At 41.8% G+C, this 19842-nt stretch overlaps 1 protein-coding gene across 6 annotated transcripts in view; it reads left to right on the top strand.

Moving 5' to 3' along the window:
* FSHR (follicle stimulating hormone receptor) overlaps positions 1-19842 on the top strand; it is a 489167-nt gene that overhangs the window by 96270 nt on the left and 373055 nt on the right. For 5 of the 6 annotated variants that reach the window (XM_077282458.1, XM_077282455.1, XM_077282457.1 and 2 more), the window contains exon 2: positions 13191-13262. The exons of the other annotated variant lie outside the window; for it this stretch is intronic. In XM_077282458.1, the coding sequence (XP_077138573.1) occupies positions 13191-13262 (72 nt within the window). The remainder of the gene's footprint in view (positions 1-13190; positions 13263-19842) is intronic. 6 annotated transcript variants of the gene reach the window in all.

Raw genomic sequence — 19842 nt, 5'->3', positions numbered from 1 at the left:
TCCCCGGCTACTTCTAGTGTTGGCGTTAGGAGTAGATATATGGTCAACCCAGTTACCACTGCCCTATGAGCTGGATTTTTGTATTCTGCAGACTTCCACGTTCCTCTGAGACCCTCGCCATTGGGGTCATAACACACAGGCACCACATATCGCTGCAACAATGACCTATGGAACACATTGTGAATGGCAAATGATACTGGGAGGTCCAAACGAAATGACACAGGGTTGAGGATTTCCAAAATCTTATAAGGACCGATGAAACGAGGCTTGAACTTAGGAGAGGAAACCTTCATCGGAACATAACGAGAAGACAACCATACCAAATCCCCCACACGAAGTCGGGGACCCACACAGCGACGGCGGTTAGCAAAGCGCTGAGCCTTCTCTTGTGACAACGTCAAATTGTCCACCACGTGGTTCCAAATCTGCTGCAACCTATCCACCACAGAATCCACCCCAGGACAGTCAGAAGGCTCAACCTGACCTGAGGAAAAACGAGGATGAAAACCAGAATTGCAAAAAAAAGGTGAAACCAAAGTAGCAGAACTAGCCCGATTATTAAGGGCGAACTCAGCCAATGGCAAAAAAGTCACCCAGTCATCCTGATCAGCAGAAACAAAACATCTCAGATAAGTCTCCAAGGTCTGATTAGTACGTTCGGTTTGGCCATTCGTCTGAGGATGGAAGGCCGATGAAAAAGATAATTCAATGCCCATCTTAGCACAAAAGGACCGCCAAAATCTGGACACAAACTGGGATCCTCTGTCAGACACAATATTCTCAGGAATACCATGCAAAAGAACCACATTCTGAAAAAACAGTGGAACCAAATCGGAGGAGGAAGGCAGCTTAGGCAAGGGCACCAAATGGACCATTTTAGAAAAACGATCACAAACCACCCGGATAACAGACATCTTCTGAGAGACTGGAAGATCCGAAATAAAATCCATGAAAATATGCGTCCAAGGCCTCTTCGGGACAGGCAAAGGCAAAAGCAATCCACTGGCACGAGAACAGCAAGGCTTGGCCCGAGCACAAATCCCACAGGACTGCACAAAGGAACGCACATCCCGCGACAAGGAAGGCCACCAAAAGGACCTAGCCACCAAATCCCTGGTACCAAAAATCCCAGGGTGACCTGCCAACACCGAAGAATGAACCTCGGAAATGACTCTACTGGTCCATCTATCCGGGACAAACAGTCTCTCCTGTGGACAATGATCAGGTCTATTGGCCTGAAATTCCTGCAGTACCCATCGTAAATCAGGGGAGATGGCAGACAAAATCACCCCTTCTCTGAGGACACCAGCCGGTTCAGAAACTCCCGGAGAGTCAGGCACAAAGCTCCTAGAAAGAGCATCAGCCTTCACGTTCTTCGAACCCGGAAGGTATGAAACCACGAAAGTGAAACGGGAGAAAAACAGCGACCATCGAGCCTGTCTAGGATTCAGCCGCTTAGCAGACTCGAGATAAGTCAAATTCTTGTGATCAGTCAAGACCACCACACGATGCTTGGCTCCCTCAAGCCAATGTCGCCACTCCTCAAATGCCCACTTCATTGCCAACAACTCCCGATTACCAACATCATAATTCCACTCGGCAGGCGAAAACTTTCTTGAAAAGAAAGCACATGGCCTCATCACAGAGCCATCAGAGTTTCTCTGTGACAAGACAGCCCCTGCTCCAATCTCAAAAGCATCAACCTCGACCTGGAATGGTAGAGAGACATCCGGCTGATGCAAGACAGGAGCCGAAGAGAACCGACGTTTGAGCTCCTGAAAGGCCTCCACGGCCGCAGGAGACCAATTCGTCACATCAGAACCCTTCTTAGTCAAATCCGTCAAAGGCTTAACCACACTGGAAAAATTAGTGATGAAGCGACGGTAAAAATTAGCAAAACCCAAGAACTTCTGAAGACTTTTTACCGATGTAGGTTGAGTCCAGTCATGAATAGCCTGGACCTTGACTGGATCCATCTCAATGGTAGAAGGAGAAAAAATAAAGCCCAAAAAGGAAACCTTCTGGACTCCGAAGAGACATTTAGAGCCCTTCACAAACAAGGCATTGGCTCGCAGGACCTGAAATACCATCCTGACCTGCTTCACATGAGACTCCCAATCATCATAAAAGACCAAAATATCATCCAGGTACACAATCATAAACCTATCCAGATACTCTCGGAAGATGTCGTGCATGAAGGACTGAAACACGGAAGGGGCATTAGAAAGCCCAAAAGGCATCACCAAGTACTCAAAATGACCTTCGGGCGTATTAAATGCTGTTTTCCATTCATCGCCCTGCTTTATACGCACAAGATTATACGCTCCACGAAGATCTATCTTGGTGAACCAACTGGCCCCCCTAATCCGAGCAAACAGATCAGACAACAGTGGCAAAGGATACTGAAATTTGACCGTGATGTTATTTAGAAGGCGATAATCTATACAGGGTCTCAGAGAACCATCCTTCTTGGCCACAAAAAAGAACCCCGCACCCAAAGGGGACGAGGACGGGCGAATATGCCCCTTCTCCAAAGACTCCATGATATAACTCCGCATAGCGGCATGTTCTGGTACAGACAAATTAAAAAGTCGTCCCTTAGGGAACTTACTACCAGGAATCAAATTTATGGCGCAATCACAATCCCTATGATGAGGTAGGGCACTGGACTTGGGCTCATCAAATACGTCCTGGTAGTCCGACAAAAATTCAGGGACTTCAGAAGGAGTAGAAGAAGCAATTGACACCAAAAGAGCATCGCCATGAATCCCCTGGCAACCCCAACTTGATACAGACATTGCTTTCCAATCCAGGACTGGATTATGAGCCTGCAGCCATGGCAGACCCAACACGACAACATCATGCAAATTATGTAACACAAGAAAGCGAATCACCTCCTGATGTGCAGGAGTCATGCACATAGTCATTTGAGCCCAGTACTGAGGTTTATTCTTGGCCAATGGCGTGGCATCAATTCCCTTTAGTGGAATAGGGAATTGCAAAGGCTCCAAGACAAAACCACAGCGCCTGGCAAATGACAAATCCATCAAATTCAGGGCGGCATCTGAATCCACAAAAGCCATAACCGAGTAGGATGACAGAGAGCAAATTAAAGTAACAGACAAAATGAATTTAGGTTGTACAGTACCAATGGTGACAGACTTAGCGAAGTTTTTTGTGCGCTTAGAACAATCTGAGATAACATGAGCAGAATCACCACAGTAAAAGCACAACCCATTCTGATGTCTGTGATTTTGCCGTTCAATTCTGGTCAGAATCCTGTCACATTGCATAGACTCAGGCTTCTGCTTAGAAAATACTGCCAGATGGTGCACTGGTTTGCGCTCCCGCAAACGCCGATCAATCTGAATGGCCAAAGACATTGACTCATTCAGACCCGCAGGCGTGGGGAACCCCACCATAACATCCTTAATGGCTTCAGAAAGACCTTTTCTGAAAATCGCTGCCAGGGCACACTCATTCCATTGAGTGAGCACAGACCATTTCCTAAACTTCTGACAGTAAACCTCTGCTTCATCCTGACCCTGGGAGAGAGCCAGCAAAACCTTTTCTGCTTGGTCTACCAGATTAGGTTCCTCATAAAGCACTCCAAGCGCCAGAAAAAACGCATCCACATTTTGCAATGCAGGATCTCCTGGCGCCAGAGAGAATGCCAAATCCTGAGGGTCACCACGCAACAAAGAAATAACAATTTTAACTTGCTGAACCGGATCACCAGAGGAATGAGGTCTCAGAGAAAGGAATAATTTGCAATTATATTTAAAGTTCAAAAACCTAGATCTGTCTCCGGAGAACAACTCAGGAATAGGTATCTTAGGCTCTGACATAGGACTGTGAACTACATAATCCTGAATGCCTTGTACTCTAGCAGTGAGATGATCCACACTAGAAGACAGACTCTGAAGGTCCATAGCTGCAGCTGAATTCTGAACCACCCAGAGATTAAGGGGAGGAGAGAGGCTAGACACACTGCAAAAAAAAAAAAAAATGAACTCAGGATTTCTCTTATCCCTCTTTTGCGATGCATTAACTCTTTACCAGCCTGCTGTACTGTTATGATCCGGTGGTAGGATCACCAAACTGACCTGATAGGTAAACCAGAATATTAGGACGAGCTCTGGGGATGTGGAAACTATACTGACCGCAACACTGATTCTATCCAAAACACACTAAAGGCAGCCGTGGAGCGTTACCTAAAAACCTAGATGCCTCGTCACAGCCTGAGGAACTAACTACCCCTAGAGAGAAAGCAAGCCTCCCTTGCCTCAGAGAAATAGCCCCAAAGTTTAGACAGCCCCCACAAATAATAACGGTGAGTTGAGGGGAAAATACAAACGTAGTAATGAAAAACAGGTTTAAGCAAATGAGGCCCGCTAACGCTAAAAAGACTGAAGATAGCAAGGGATCTGTGTGGTCAGTACAAAAACTATCAAAAACTATCCACGCAGAAAATACAAGAACCCCCACACCGACTCACGATGTGAGGGGCGCACTCTGCACCCCAGAACTTCCAGCAAGCAAAAAATCACATATAAGCAAGCTGGACTGAACTCATCATATATTGAAACATATTTTCAAGAGAAAAATGAGCAAACATGAACTAGCAAGACTTAGCTTCTCCGGATGGAGACAGGTCACAAGGAAGTCCAGAGAGATCAGAACCAGTACTGAATACAATGACAGCAGGCAACAAGCATAGGTGCAGGTGGAGTTAAATAGGAACCAGCATAGCAGGAAATGAGGCAGCTGAGCCCAGCTCCAGACCCGCAGTATCGCTAAAGGCCACCAGAGGGAGCCCAGACGGAATTCACAACAAACCTCTATGCCTTTAATGTCTCCTCCACCTCCCCCAATACATCTGACATTATTCTTAGTTGTTTTCCTTCATGTTGAATGAACCTACAAGGAAAGAAAGGGTTTATTTTAATTCCGATATTTTTGTCCCATTGACTTGCATTGGTATCGGGTATCGGTATCGGCGATATCCGATATTTTTTGAATATCGGCCGATCCAATCCGATACCAATATTTTCAAATATCGGAAGGTATCGCTCAACACTACTTATAAATATGTTGTAAGGATTTGAAACACTGTGCAGAGAGATTGCGTGAATTGTTAAAGTGAAACCCGGGCAAATGTTCCAAATGAGTAAAATGGTTAATCTACAGTCATTTTCATGTACCAGGACTGTAAAAGTGATGGTAGAAGAATAGGGGGCCGATTCATCAAAGCTTTTATACCACAAACGTAATTTAACAGCTGTTAAAAGTCACAACATTTTGTAGAACGTGAAGTTGAGCAAAGCGTAAAACCAATTTTCACACCAATTTCAATCAGCTGTGCCAAAATGGGTAGGGATAGGACGGAGACAGGGGTATGACCATGCCCACCCATCAAAATCAGTAAGTGTACTGACTTTTGTACCCCAGAAATGCTACTGCGGTCCATAACTGAAGTAGCATTTTTGACGCAGCACACAGAGGTGCACACAACTTACTAAAGTGGTCGAATTCATGAAGTGGAGTATGCCTGTACTCCTGCAAAACTGGTGTAGGGTGTAATTGCATGATACGCTAGTCTTGATGACTAAAAAATTATAATAAAAGTCCTACTATTGGTCCAAAAAATAAAACAAGCACTTGAGCTCTTTTATTCTGAAGAGGGGGGAATACCATACGAGTCTGACCAGAGATCTGAAAATGATGGCTTATATTTGTGATATGCGATCAATTTGTATGATGGGAAAATTCCTTAAAGTGGACCAATCAGAACAATTAGACTAGTGAGAAATCATGGTTTGATGCCTGAGAAATCAAGATTGGAAGCAGTGGGAAAAAAAATCAAGGTTTGAAGACTGAAAAATCAAGGTTTGAAGACTGAGAAATTAAGCTTTAGATTAAGCTTAGCCTGAAAGTGCCAATGTAGGGGTAGGGTGTGTTGTTGCACTGAAAGGTTTCATTTAAAGGGCTTGATTTATATGCAACATTTATCAACTAACTTATGATGATTTCTGGGGATTGATTATGAAATCCCAAATTGAATTTGAGGGGTAGCACACATGTGATTACTGTTCTATTCACCCTCTAGGACCGGGTGGTCATGTGCTCTACTGTTCCCATGCACCAATAGAAGTGGATGGAGCAGTGGTTATGCATGTGTACCATTGTTCCAATCACACAGTTGGCTTTGGGACCGGTAATTTTCTAATTTTAAGCATTTGCATGAAATTTTACTTTTTGATTTACTTCATTGTTTCATTGTTTCTCCCCATTATAATGTCATTGTTGCAAAGTAATCTCAAGATATACAGTTTGTGCCGCTCTAACTCATTCCAAAGATCTATGAGGGTTGTAGGAGGGTTGTAGTCCCTAATACCACTAGTATAATATTTCAAGCCTCTTTACATGTATAGATTGGACAAATCCGAAAAATATCAATTCACCAGGGGCCGACACACTGCATGTGCCACCGGCTTAGCTACACAGGGGCACAAGTGGGGCATGTTTTTTAGATCAGGACAATATTGTACTCATTCTGTTTACTATGATTCCTTTATACAGTATATCATTATATCGTTAACTAAATTATTGCTTTTCTTGAAGTGTGGTCACTCTAGGAATTTAAATTCACATCCTCTAGGATGGCGAGATTATTTATTCATTTTTTTCTCTATTAATGAAACTACAGCTTGTATCGGTAATAAACAAGACATAATAAATTTAAGGTTGTAAAAAATGTTTTATTGTATGTGTTATATGTATGTGTATATCTTATATATGTGAAAACCAAGAAGATAAGCAAAAAAGGCTCTAAACTAGTATACCAAAAGTTAGAATAAACTACTATAAAATAATCTTTATTAAGTGCTATTAAAATACTAGAAAAATAGACATCATGGAAAAAACACACGTAATAATGACCTACTAACTGCCAAGAGCAAGCGACATTACTCTGTCCTCCTTCTCCTAGACCTATCTTCTGCCTTTGACACTGTGGACCACTCCCTTCTGCTACAGATCCTCTCATCTCTTGGCATCACTGACTTGGCACTATCCTGGATCTTGTCATATCTGACAGACCGAACATTCAGTGTCTCCCTCCCCCACACCACCTCCTCACTTTGGCCCTTGTCTGCCAGTGTTCCTCAAGACTCTGTTCTAGGACCCCCACTCTTCTCCATCTACATCTTCTGCCTGGGACAGCTCATAGAATCCCACGGTTTGCAGTACCATCTCTACGCCGATTACGTGCAGACCTACCTATCCGGACCTGACTTCACCTCCTTACTTACCAAAATCCCACACTGTCTGTCTGCTATCTGTGCCTTCTTTTCTGCTCGCTTTCTAAAACTGAACATGGACAAAACAGAATTCATCATCTTTCCCCATCTCGCTCTACCCCTCCACCAGACCTATCCTGTTATGATCCGGTGACCCTGGAGCTGCATGAGACTATCTCTGGAGTAGGTGGTACCTGTACTGACCGCAATCCTAATACTGACACCGCAACTAGAAGTAGCCGTGGGATGTACCTAACCAGGCCTAGACACCTCGACATAGCCGGAGGACTAAATACCCCTAAAGATGGAAATGGGAAATTCTATCTTGCCTCAGAGCAGAGCCCCAAAGGATAGGCAGCCCCCCACAAATATTGACTGTGAGTTTAAGAGGAAATACATACACAGGCAGAAAAAACAGAGTTTAGCAAACGAAGCTAGCTAGATAGAAAGGATAGGACAGAGTTCTAAGCGGTCAGTATAAAACACTAGAAAATTCCACAGAAGAAAATACTATTTACTACATCTAACTAAAGACATAGGATGTATATCTGCATCTCCAGAGAAACCAGCATGACAGAAAAATCCAAACAAGTCAAGCTGGACAAAAACACAATAGATTGCACTGCACACAAAAGCACACTGCATGCGTGCTACAGAGAACCAAAACAAGGCACTTATCTTTAGCTGAAATGACAGCAGGCAGTGGAGCCAGACAGAGATACAATCCCTCCAAGATACAATGGACAACTGGCAGGGATTGATGGATCCTACAAACCTAAATGCCTAATAGAGCTGCAATAAGCAGAAACTCCTGCCCAGCTTATAATCCAGAGACCACTGCACTACCACTAACAACCACCGGAGAGAGCCCAAGAGCAGAATTCACAACACTATCCATCAATGTTAACGGCTGCTCACTTTCCCCAGTCCCACACGCCCAGTGCCTCGGGGTGATCCTCGATTCTGCCCTCACTTTCAAGCCACATATGCAAGCCCTTGCCTCTTTCTGCCATCTCAAACTCAAAAATATTTCCCGGATCCGCGCATTCCTTGACCGCCACACCACAAAAACACTAGTGCATGCCCTTATCATCTCCCACCTTGACTACTGCAACCTCCTACTATCTCCCCGCTATTCCCAAGCCTCTCCCCTATGCCAAGCCCTTAACTGGCTTCTTATTTCCCAGAGACTCCAGTTCAAAACCCTTACAGTGACATACAAAGCCATCCACAACCTGTCTCCTCCATATATCTGTGACATGGTTTCCCTGTACTTACCTACACGCAGCCTCTGATCCTCTCAAGATCTCCTCTCTACTCCCCTCTCATCTCTTCTTCCGATAACCGCATCCAAGACTTCTCCTGTGCTTCCCCCATACTCTGGAACTCTCTACCCCAACACATCAAACTCTCGCCTACCATAGAAACCTTCAAAAAGAACCTGAAGACTCACCTCACCTCTTCTGACAAGCCTACAGCCCGCAGTGATCCTCAACCTACTGAACCACTGCACAACCAGCTCTACCCTCTCCTAGTGTATCCTCACCCATCCCCTGCAGACTGTGAACCCTCGCGGGCAGGGTCCTCCCTCCTTATGTACCTGTGTGCCTAGTTTTTTGCTCATGTTTAATGTATTTGTCTATATTTGCCCCGTATTCACATGTAAAGCCCCATGGAATAAATGGCGCTATAAAAATGTATAATAATAATAATAAAAATAATAATAAAAATTGTATATAGGTCATAGTATAGAATAGATGGAGTATAGGCTCTATAGTCCCCTATTTTAACCCTGAAGTACCCCTACCTATCCCCCGACATTGGCACCCTAGTGTAGACCATATGTGCCCCCCACTCACCTTGGATTGACCCTAATTTCTCCTATCTCCTTATTTAAGCACCAAAAACACAGTGAAATATATCACAAATCTTATAAAGGTAGATAGTGAGTGGAAAGTAACCCCTTGTTAGCGGTTATTAATAAGGACATATATAAATTACAGGCAAGTAAAGTTTGTAAGTTTGGACATATGTGCATCTATATCATAAGGTCAATATATATTATGAATAAAATCAATATATATCATGAATAAAGTCATTATATATTCTGCATACCATGCATAAATAGCTCACATGCCCATAATCTTTACAATATCATAATGTTCATGAGGTTAAAAATGAAAGCAGAAGAGGAAGATGAGATTTTATGCATCTATGACACTGGTATTAAATATACGCAGCCCACTATAGAGAAATAATGTCCCTCAATTCATAGCAGTGTTAACAGTAACATATTTATATACAGGGGTTGGACAAAATAATGGAAACACCTGGAAACATCAACAAAAGTTAATTTAATATGGTGTAGGTCCACCTTTTGTGGAGATTACAGCCTCAATTCTATGAGGTATGGATTCATACAAGATGTGAATTGTTTCCAAAGGAATTTTAGCCCATTCTGCAGTTAAAACACCCTCCAGTTCTTTGAGCGACGATGGTGTCGGAAATCGATGTCTAACTTGAATCTCTAAAATCGACCATAAATGCTCAATAATGTTGAGGTCTGGGGATCGTGGGGGCCAGTTGAGATGCTCAACTTCATTAGAATGTTCCTCGTGCCATGCTTTAACGATTCTAGCTGTATAAATTGGTGCATTATTATCCTGAAAGATGGCGTTCCCCTCCGGGAACAGTGCTTGAACCATTGGATGCACTTGGTCACCCAAAATGCCTAAATAATCTCTGCTGTTAATTCTTCCATGAAGAGATGTCATTGGCCCGGCGGATCTCCATGAAATAGCACCCCAGATCATCACAGAACCTCCTCCATGTTTTACGTTTTGGAGAAGGCAGTCTTGATGGAATGCTTCTTTTGGCTGTCTCCAAGCGTACACTCGGCCGGAGGTCAGAAATAGGGTAAACGATGATTTGTCTGAGAATATCACATGTTTCCACTGCTCGAGGGACCAATTCTGGAGGTTTCTACACCACTCTAAACGCTTGGAAACATTTGTTATTGAGAGCAGCGGTTTTCTAATTGCAGCTCCTCCTTGGAATCCAGATTTGTGCAGCTCCCGACGAACAGTTTTTGTGGAAACTGGGTTCTGTAGGTGTTCATTGAGCTCAACAGTGATTTTCGGAGCCGTGGTCTTGCGATCCTCTCTCACAATTCGCTTTAGAGTTCGACAGTCTCTCTCAGTCAACTTTGACTTTCGGCCAGACCTGTGGTTTGCTGTGGACGTTTTTCCTTCTCTTTCAAGCACAGTCATTAATTGGAGACAGTACCTCTTGACATGCCAAGCATTCGGGCACTTTCTGTTACACTAGCGCCTGCCATACGAGCACCAACAATTTGGCCTCTTTGAAAATCTGAAAGGTCTGCCATTGGTATCAGGTTCTCATCAATGTTCTTACAATTATGCAAAACAAACAGTTAATTTACATACACATATCACATAACACAAATAATCAACTTCAAAACATTACCATATGTCACGGTTTGCATGTTTATCACATGTTCGAAGATTATGATGCCAAAACGTTAGGTGTTTCCATTATTTTGTCCAACCCCTGTATATGATCCACACTTATCTATATCTTATCTCAAATTAGTCCCAGATTCTTGACATGTTTCCCCCTTCTTCATTCTAGGAGTTCATCAGGGGATAGTGGTACAGTGGAGTGGTGCTTGTGATATGCACCAACACCTCCATCAGTGATAAGGGCCCTAATGGAACACTGTGTGCTCTCCATTGACAGAGCAATAGGAATACAGTGTATAGGGGGAGAGAAAGTGATATAATTCTCTCCATTTCCTGTTGGGAATATGACAATGCCACATTGGAATGTTTTCCATCTAGACATTCACTGCATCATGACCAAAAGTGACGTGGCCATCATGGGCCACTTGGAAGCAGACTGCATTCCCCTATCTTATATATGCTTGTGCGCATGTCCCCACTATGTATATGTATATTTTATATCTAAATATAAGAGTTTATAAATGTCTTTAGAATATGTATATGCCTGATGGAGATTCGGCCAAAGCACAAGTGTCAGCAGTATATCTTATACATATTTAAATAATCTCTTACTGTGTCTACAAATGCCATGAATTAGCATGCTGTATGAGGTGTTATTACAAGAGATATTGTGTACTCGGGAAGAGACAGTAATCATGCACTGCATGAAAAATTCTTTGCCACTTTTTTATTTTTAAGGGCAACCTGTCACATTGGAAAACGCTAACCTGCAGATGTGGACTTTCACTCATAAAGGAGTGTTGGTGTAGCTAAAGGCACTGATCAGAGTACAGTGTGTGGCGGTTGAAACCACACCCCTGCACTTTGACTGACAGCTAGATAGGTGACAACTAGGACCCACACGGGAAGAACAGGGAACTTTTATCCCCTTTTATCCCCTTATGCTTGACCGCCGCTCCATACATTCACTATGTGGCTGCCGAGCGCTGCACTCTAATATTATTTGCTATTTTCACCGAACCAAAAGTGGTGGTTCAGTGAAAAAAGCAAATAAAATTTAATAATCCTGTAGAAGTGCTTTGCATTGAAAATGTTAATGGGCATATTAATACCCACACCCCTAAAATGTTTTCCTAACCCTGAAGAAAAAAATAATATCCCTTAATCTAAAATCCATCTCCAGTATTCTAGAACTTATAATTTGTAATGTTACTACACTACATTTTTTTAAATACCAGAGTGAAGGCATCATTATAAAAAAAGAAAGAAGTGTTTCTTAACATTTCAATCTGCCAAGCTCTGGTGGTCTCTACCTGGCTTGGAAATGATGGTGTCTTGTCCATTTAGTCACCTGACAGCTGATACCTCCAAGCGTCTACAGGGTCAGGTGACTGATTGACCAGACATCATTTCTTCCAGTCCTGGTGGAGATAACTAGAAAATCCCAGTTCAATAGTTTTACTCAACTTACAGTAAAAAAAACAATCTTCTTGTACTCTATTGTAGAATCATTTTTTCTCTAGACGCGCTTGTAATAGATGCAGGTCTGGGTCTATTAAACTCGGCGATCAAGTAAGATTTATGCATTGACCTTTAAAGTACATATAAAAAAAGCAATTATTGGGTCTCAACGCAGCCAGATTTATTCAATATTCATCCTCCAATTTTGGGGATCTGGCTGGGTCTGTATGCTGCTGTTATCTTGGCGAAATACTCCCGCAAACTGCATGCTGCCACTTGATATGGCATGCCAAGACCACATGGAATGGAGATGAATGAGGGAGACCACAGTCCAAAAATAAACTTTTCTTTACAGAACAACTTGATGAGAAGTAAATACATCAGATAGCAGGCACAACACTTTACGAATACTTCCGCACAATCCAGAGGCAGGAACGTCGTCGTTACATGTGACGATATATTACTTCCATTACATGCTACAACAGTCTATCAAACCATTGTGGGAACTTCTATATTCCCCTGTGAAGACTGCATGGGTCGAAGTGTGTCACTATGGCCCCTCATGGTTAGTCCAAATGCACAGTTGATTTATGTGAACCTCAATGGCAGAGGTGCGTCGATTTGTCTCCTCTCTACTATTCCCCAAGTGCATTTGATGAGGGCCACATGCCTCTTGCTCCCATAGGAGAACTTGTGTCCCAGGATGGTTATCAAACCAGATAAAACAACATTTAAAACATGGCAATCCATTATATAACCATAAGCTCTTCAAGAGGGGTGTGGGCATCTCCACCACTCCTTTACACCTGTACAATAGTAATGGAGAGTATGTTCAACCATATCATTATATATGAAGAATTTACAAAATTCTGTTTTTATCTTTTAGTGTTTTCTTCTTTGAATTTGGCTTTATGCATTCTTATTGTTTGTTTGTTTACTTTTGTAGGAGATTTGTGTATACGAAAATTGTGGTTATACCAAATGGAACTTTCTCTGGATTTGAAGAACTTACCAATATGTATGTACATAATTTATGTCAATTTACTAACCAGGTCACTGTATTGTTAGCAAAAATGTAACACTGAATACTCTTTTCTGTATGCCTTACAAAACTGTTTTTTTCTGCAAAATTACATACATATACATAGTCAGTGGGAAGTAATTCCTGCCCTGTGGCATATGTGCGCATTATCAAGAATGTGCTGGTATAACACAATGACCAGCTGCAGTGTTGCTGTGATTGACAAGCACACTCCCATACTTATTACTGGGGTTTGATACCACACCCTGTATAGCATGGCGTTCAATGCAAAATTATTTTATGGAACTCTCATGCTACTTGGATGGGAAGCTACCAACAGAAACAGCAAAACCTGCCATTTATAGGCACGGGAAATGGCTGTAAGCAGAGAGGGAAATCATACTAAGGCTTCCACCATGTTAAAGTTTGGAAATTGCTGTTTTCAAAATCAGAAGTTTTTCCAAAATGATGAAATTTATTATTTCTGTCAATGGGTGCAATAGTCTGGAATGAAGAACAAGAACTTCTCATACCCATGTAAAAGTGAATTTGAAGTTTTAAAGGACAAAATTATGTTGTTCAAATGGTCCCTGACAAATTAACAAATACATAAATAGTACAAGTTAATATAAGAAAATATACCAGAAAAATCTGCTTCTTTTTCTACTTGTCAGCCATTTCTCCTCTCTTGGTAAATCTTGATTTTATTATTCACTTTGAAAAAAAAAACAGCTAAAAAGCTTCCTGCAAATAAAAACAGATAGGCTGAAGACTTACCAAGAGATTGCAGCTTGTTTTGATAGTTATGGAGATGAGAGAAGAATGGAGGTGCATAGTTAGACAGAGAGGTGTACAAGAATGGCCCCGCTGCTTTTGTGTGTTCTATTTGACCCCAATGCTGGACATAAAAAACAGCTCATGGCCAACAAATACAGACGTGTTACAAAATCCTAATGCTTCATTTACAATATATTTGTTTTAATATATACATGACATGAGAAATGTACTGTTTCTCAGTAGCATGTTGGATCCAATTTGTAGCTTTTTTCGGTCCATGTATTCATTTTTAACATTAGTTTGGCATGATGCAAAAAACTAAAAATATAAAAAATCCAGGCTTCTACTGCACATTACACAGTAAAAAAACAAACAGCACTACGATGACACACAGGTGGCACCTGAATTATATCCATTTTTTTCCACTGGCGAGTTTGGTCCATAATACAGTTCTAAAACAGACATCTCGATTTTTTGCAGTCTCTTGGTCTGCAAACAAACCCCAACTGCAGGGCCGTATTTAGAGTTTCTGCTGCCCTAGGCACTTTTATTGCTGCCTCCCACTTTGGTGAGTATGACACTATCGGCAGTGACTTTGGCAAGAATCGCTGATGTGAAAGTAGCCTTTTGCAGCAGATCTGGCAGTTTTTCTGCTTGTGCCGCGTAACGGATCACTTACGGGAACACTGCGTTCAACCTCATTCATTCCCTATGTTATTTGCGGCACTTGCCATGATCTGGCAAATGTGGTACCATATCTCCCAACTTTTGAAGAAGGGAAGGAGGTATAAAGTTTGCGGCGCGCGTAGTGCGCCACGGCAAATTTTAGGCCACGCCTCTGACCACACCCAAAAATGTCACACTGCGTTTGCAGAGCCCCTAATGTACTTAAACAGTAGAAACCCCCCACAAGTGACACCATTTTGGAAAGTAAACTCCATAAGGAACTCATCTAGTTGTGCTGTGAGAGCTTTGAACCCCCAAGTGTTAAACTACAGTTTATAACTCAGAGCCGTGCAAATAAAAAATATTTTTTTTTCCACAAAAATTATTTTTTAGCCCCCAGTTTTGTATTTTTCCAAGGGTAACAGGAAAAATTGGACCCTAAACGTTGTTGTCCAATTTGTCCTGAGTAGTGTTGAGCGATACCATCCGATACTTGAAAGTATCGGTATCGGAAAGTATCGGCCGATACCGGCAAAGTATCGGATCTGATCCGATACCGATACCCGATACCAATACAAGTCAATAGGACTCAAGTATCGGAAGGTATCCCTGATGGTTCCCAGGGTCTGAAGGAGAGGAAACTCCCCTTCAGGCCCTGGGATCCATATTAATGTGTAAAATAAAGAATTAAAATAAAAAATATTGATATACTCACCTCTCCGACGCAGCCTGGACCTTACCGCTGTGAACCGGCAGCCTTCTTTGCTTAAAATGAGCGCGTTCAGCACCTTCCATGATGTCACGGCTTCTGATTGGTCGCGTGCCGCTCATGTGACCGCCACGCGACCAATCAGAAGCCGTGACGTCATCCCTCAGGTCCTAAATTCCTAGAAGGGAATTTTATTGTAAAAAATATTTTTTGCATTGCCACATTTTGAGAGCTATAATTTTTCCATATTTGAGTCCACAGAGTCGTGTGAGGTCTTGTTTTTTGCGGGACGAGTTGACGTTTTTATTGGTAACAATTTTGGGCACGTGACATTTTTTGATCGCTTTTTATTCCGATTTTTGTGAGGCAGAATGACCAAAAACCAGCTATTCATGAATTTCTTTTGGGGGAGGCATTTATACCGTTCCCCGTTTGGTAAAATTGGTTTCATTCTTAGGGTCAGTACAATTACAGCAATACCTCATTTGTATCTTTTTTTATGTTTTGGCGCTTTTATACGATAAAAGCTATTTTATAGAAAAAATAATTATTTTTGCATCGCTTTATCCTGAGGACTATAACTTTTTTATTTTTTTGCTGATGATGCTGTATGGCTGCTCGTTTTTTGTGGCACAAGATGACGTTTTCAGAGGTGCCATGGTTATTTATATTCGTCTTTTTGATCGCGTGTTATTCCACTTTTTGTTTGGCGGTATGAGAATAAAGCGTTGTTTTTTGCCTCGTTTTTTTTTGTTTTTTTTTTACGGTGTTCACTGAAGGGGTTAACTAGTTATATACTTTTATAGGTGGGGTTGTTATGGATACTAAATATGTGTACTTTTATTGTTTGTTTTTTTTATTTAGATTAAGAAATGTATTTATAGGAACAATATATTTTATTTATTTTTATTTATTTTTTTATTTTTTTTACACATTGGGATATTTTTTTTTACACTATAACATTGCCCCAGGGGGGCATCATGTTATAGTGTAAGATCGGTGATCTGACACTTTGCTGTGCACGATGTCAGATCACCGATCTGACGTGCACTTTTTCTATGCTTCCCGGCGCCTGCTCTGAGCAGGCGCAGTGAAGCCACCTCCCTGCAGGACCCGGATGCCACGGCCATCTTGGATCCGGGCCTGCAAGGAGGAGAAGGAGGTAAGAGACCCTCGCGGCAACGCGATCACATCGCGTTGCTCCGGGGGTCACAGGAAAGCCCGCAGGGAGCCCCCTCCCTGCGTGATGCTTCCCTATACTGCCAGCACACCGCAATCATGTTTTATCGCGGTGTGCCGGGGGTTAATGTGCCAGGGGCGGTCCGTGACCGCTCCTGGCACATAGTGCCGGATGTCAGCTACGATAGGCAGCTGACACCCGGCCGCGATCGGCCGCGCTCCCCCCGTGAGCGCGGCCGATCGCTCTGGACGTACTATCCCATCGGTGGTCATACGGGCCCACCCCACCTCGACGGGATAGTACGTCCAATGTCAGAAAGGGGTTAAGGAGTGACCCGAAACAAAATTTGGACTTCAACATTAATGCCTATCTATCTAACGTATAAATTCAACCATTTTTCTATTATCCCCTACTGACTCCTTTCTGCTCTATCTTCCTGCTTTTTTTTCTTTTTTTTCTTTTTTACTTCTGTTCAGATGTTGTTTTGTTGGAGAATTCCCACTGGATGCTGGGATAATCAAACAAGAAGTTATAAGGTAGCATAGTCTGCAGTCACTGTGGCAGCTGCTTTACCCACTCGGAAATGAAGTGTCATTAGTGACGTGTTTCAGGTACTGTTCATGCACCAGTTGTCATTCCAAAGCATGCTCAAAGTGAGCTCTATATTCCTTTGAATGCAAATTTCAAGGGTGCTCCCTCGCCAGCTCGCCAGTGACAAGCTGTCAAAAGAGAGAGCAATGTTGGTGTGCATTGAAAAGGATGGAGCGGCAAGCAGGGAGAGCAGAGCCAGCCTCAAAACAGATGTCAAACGTCACCATAACCTTAACAGTAATATCTGTTTTGGGGCAGTGCTGATCTCTTTTCTCCCTGTCTGCTGCGATCTATCTTTTTCAATACACAGTGACAGTGCGCTCTCTTTCACCACCTCATCAAATCTCATTAGAGCTGGCGAGGGAGTGCACTGTCACTGCATATTCAAAGGAATATAGATAAGGGAGTGCATGCTGAGCATATGTCAGAAATGACAACAGATGCATACTCAGTAGACCATGGACTTGACCAACCCCTGAAACGAACATTACTCATGACATTTTGTTTCAGATAGGGTACAGCAGCTGTGGCCGTGACTGTAGCCCCAAACTCCTTGTTTAAGTGTCTCAGCTTGTACTGGGAATTCTCAAATGAAATGTTATCTGAACAGAAGCAAAAAAATAATAATTCTCAGGAAGACAGAGCAGAGAAGGAACATTAGGGAATTTTTTATTCATATACAGTACAGACCAAAATTTTGGACACACCTTCTCATTTAAAGATTTTTCTGTATTTTCATGACTATGAAAATTGTAAATTCACACTGAAGGCATCAAAACTATGAATTAACACTTGTGGAATTATATACTTAACAAAAAAGTGTGAAACAACTGAAAATATGTCCTATATTCTAGGTTCTTCAAAGTAGCCACCTTTTGCTTTGATGACTGCTTTGCACACTCTTGGTATTCTCTTGATGAGCTTCAAGAGGTAGTCACCGGGAATGGTTTTCACTTCACAGGTGTGCCCTGTCAGGTTTAATAAGTGGGATTTCTTGCCTTATAAATGGGGTTGGGACCATCAGTTGTGATGTGTTGAGCAGAAGTCTGATGGATACACAGCTGATAGTCCTACTGAATAGACCATTAGAATTTGTATTATGGCAAGAAAAAAGCAGATAAGTATAGAAAAATGAGTGGCCATCATTACTTTAAGAAATGAAGGTCAGTCAGTCCGAAAAATTGGGAAAACTTTGAAAGTGTCCCCAAGTGAAGTTGTAAAAACCATCAAGCGCTACAAAGAAACCGGCTCACATGAGGACCGCCCCAGGAAAGGAAGAGCAAGAGTCACCTCATGATCATGAGTAAGACTCCATAGTTGAAATGCATTGATTGTCCTTACTGGTGTGCCTAGGTGTTCGCTATGTAAAGATTTTCTTGAAGAACACTATATTGTTTTAGTTGTCCAATAAAGTCTCACAAAGTTTGAACCGCCTCCGCCTTCAGCTGGATCATTTCTTTTCTGGAGGAAAGACAATGTCCTTCCTATCCACTAGAGGATCATGGATGACATTCTTATCGCCAGATGCCAAACTCTGTCGCTGAGGCCATTCAGTTTTCACCCAATGCTCTGCTGTAGCTCTATTGTCCCAGTAGCACAGAAAACAAGGGTGTTATCATAACAAATGGGAATTATGCATGTTCAAAGAAAACAAAGATATTCTCACATTTATTGGGAGACTAAATGAAAACTAAATTTACCTTAGTGAACCGTATAAACTGGCACTTTTCATACACTACTTACTGTATATTTATCATGGAATTCTTGAAAACGGGCTATATACTGTACCTGTGGCGCAAAAACGTGATGTGATAGAGAAATTATAACATCAGATTTGAATTCAGCACCCTCAAATTAGTCTAAAACTGTTGTTAAAGTCCATGCCAGAATTTTTTTTTTTTTTGTAGACCAGTGTTATTATAGCCGCATGCAAGAGCCCTAAAGAAGTAAGTTTCAAACATCTGAAGAACATTTCCAAGCAAATTAATTCTCATTTTTCCCAGTTGGATAGAAAGTAGACGTGTATCATGCGGCAATGTCTTCTGCAAATTTAAATGCTATGAGGGTCATTTACCAATGATCCCATCTTTTTGTTACAATGTATTACTGGTGTAAAAGTGCCTTAAAGAGTTAAGTCATGATTGAACAAATTATTGTTTATTTTAGAGGCACGTCGTAATTTTATTCTTCAGAACAAAATTAGAAAATGTGCATTTAAAAATAGCTCCGATCAATAAAAAGGAAAGTGTTTAGTTAGGAGTTTTAATTGGTGTTTTGTTCACAGTACAATTTCATCATAATATAATTTCATGGTGCTGTAAACAAATGCTGAAATTGTAAATTGCATAAGGACAAAGCTTGAGCTGCACGATACAAGCTCAGCATTAGTCTCCTTATTCTAATGAAGCTGAATAAAAACATAACTCCTATTATTATTTACTAAGCGCAGAATATATACAGTGTATGCGGCGCCAAACAAAAGCACATACTGTACATAATCACATTGTATGGAAATATGTGTATATTCCAATTAAATGCAACAAAGTTCAGCCGTCCCATCAGAAAAATATTGGGTGCAAAATAGATCCTCATAGGATATAGGGTAAGACATACAAAGATAATATAAATCCCTAAAAATAGAGGCAGCACTCCAG

Source organism: Ranitomeya variabilis, chromosome 2 (assembly GCF_051348905.1).
Source record: "Ranitomeya variabilis isolate aRanVar5 chromosome 2, aRanVar5.hap1, whole genome shotgun sequence".
Taxonomy (NCBI): Eukaryota; Metazoa; Chordata; class Amphibia; order Anura; family Dendrobatidae; genus Ranitomeya; species Ranitomeya variabilis.
The sequence above is the reverse complement of the archived record's forward strand: the minus strand, read 5'-3'. Positions and strand labels throughout refer to the sequence as shown.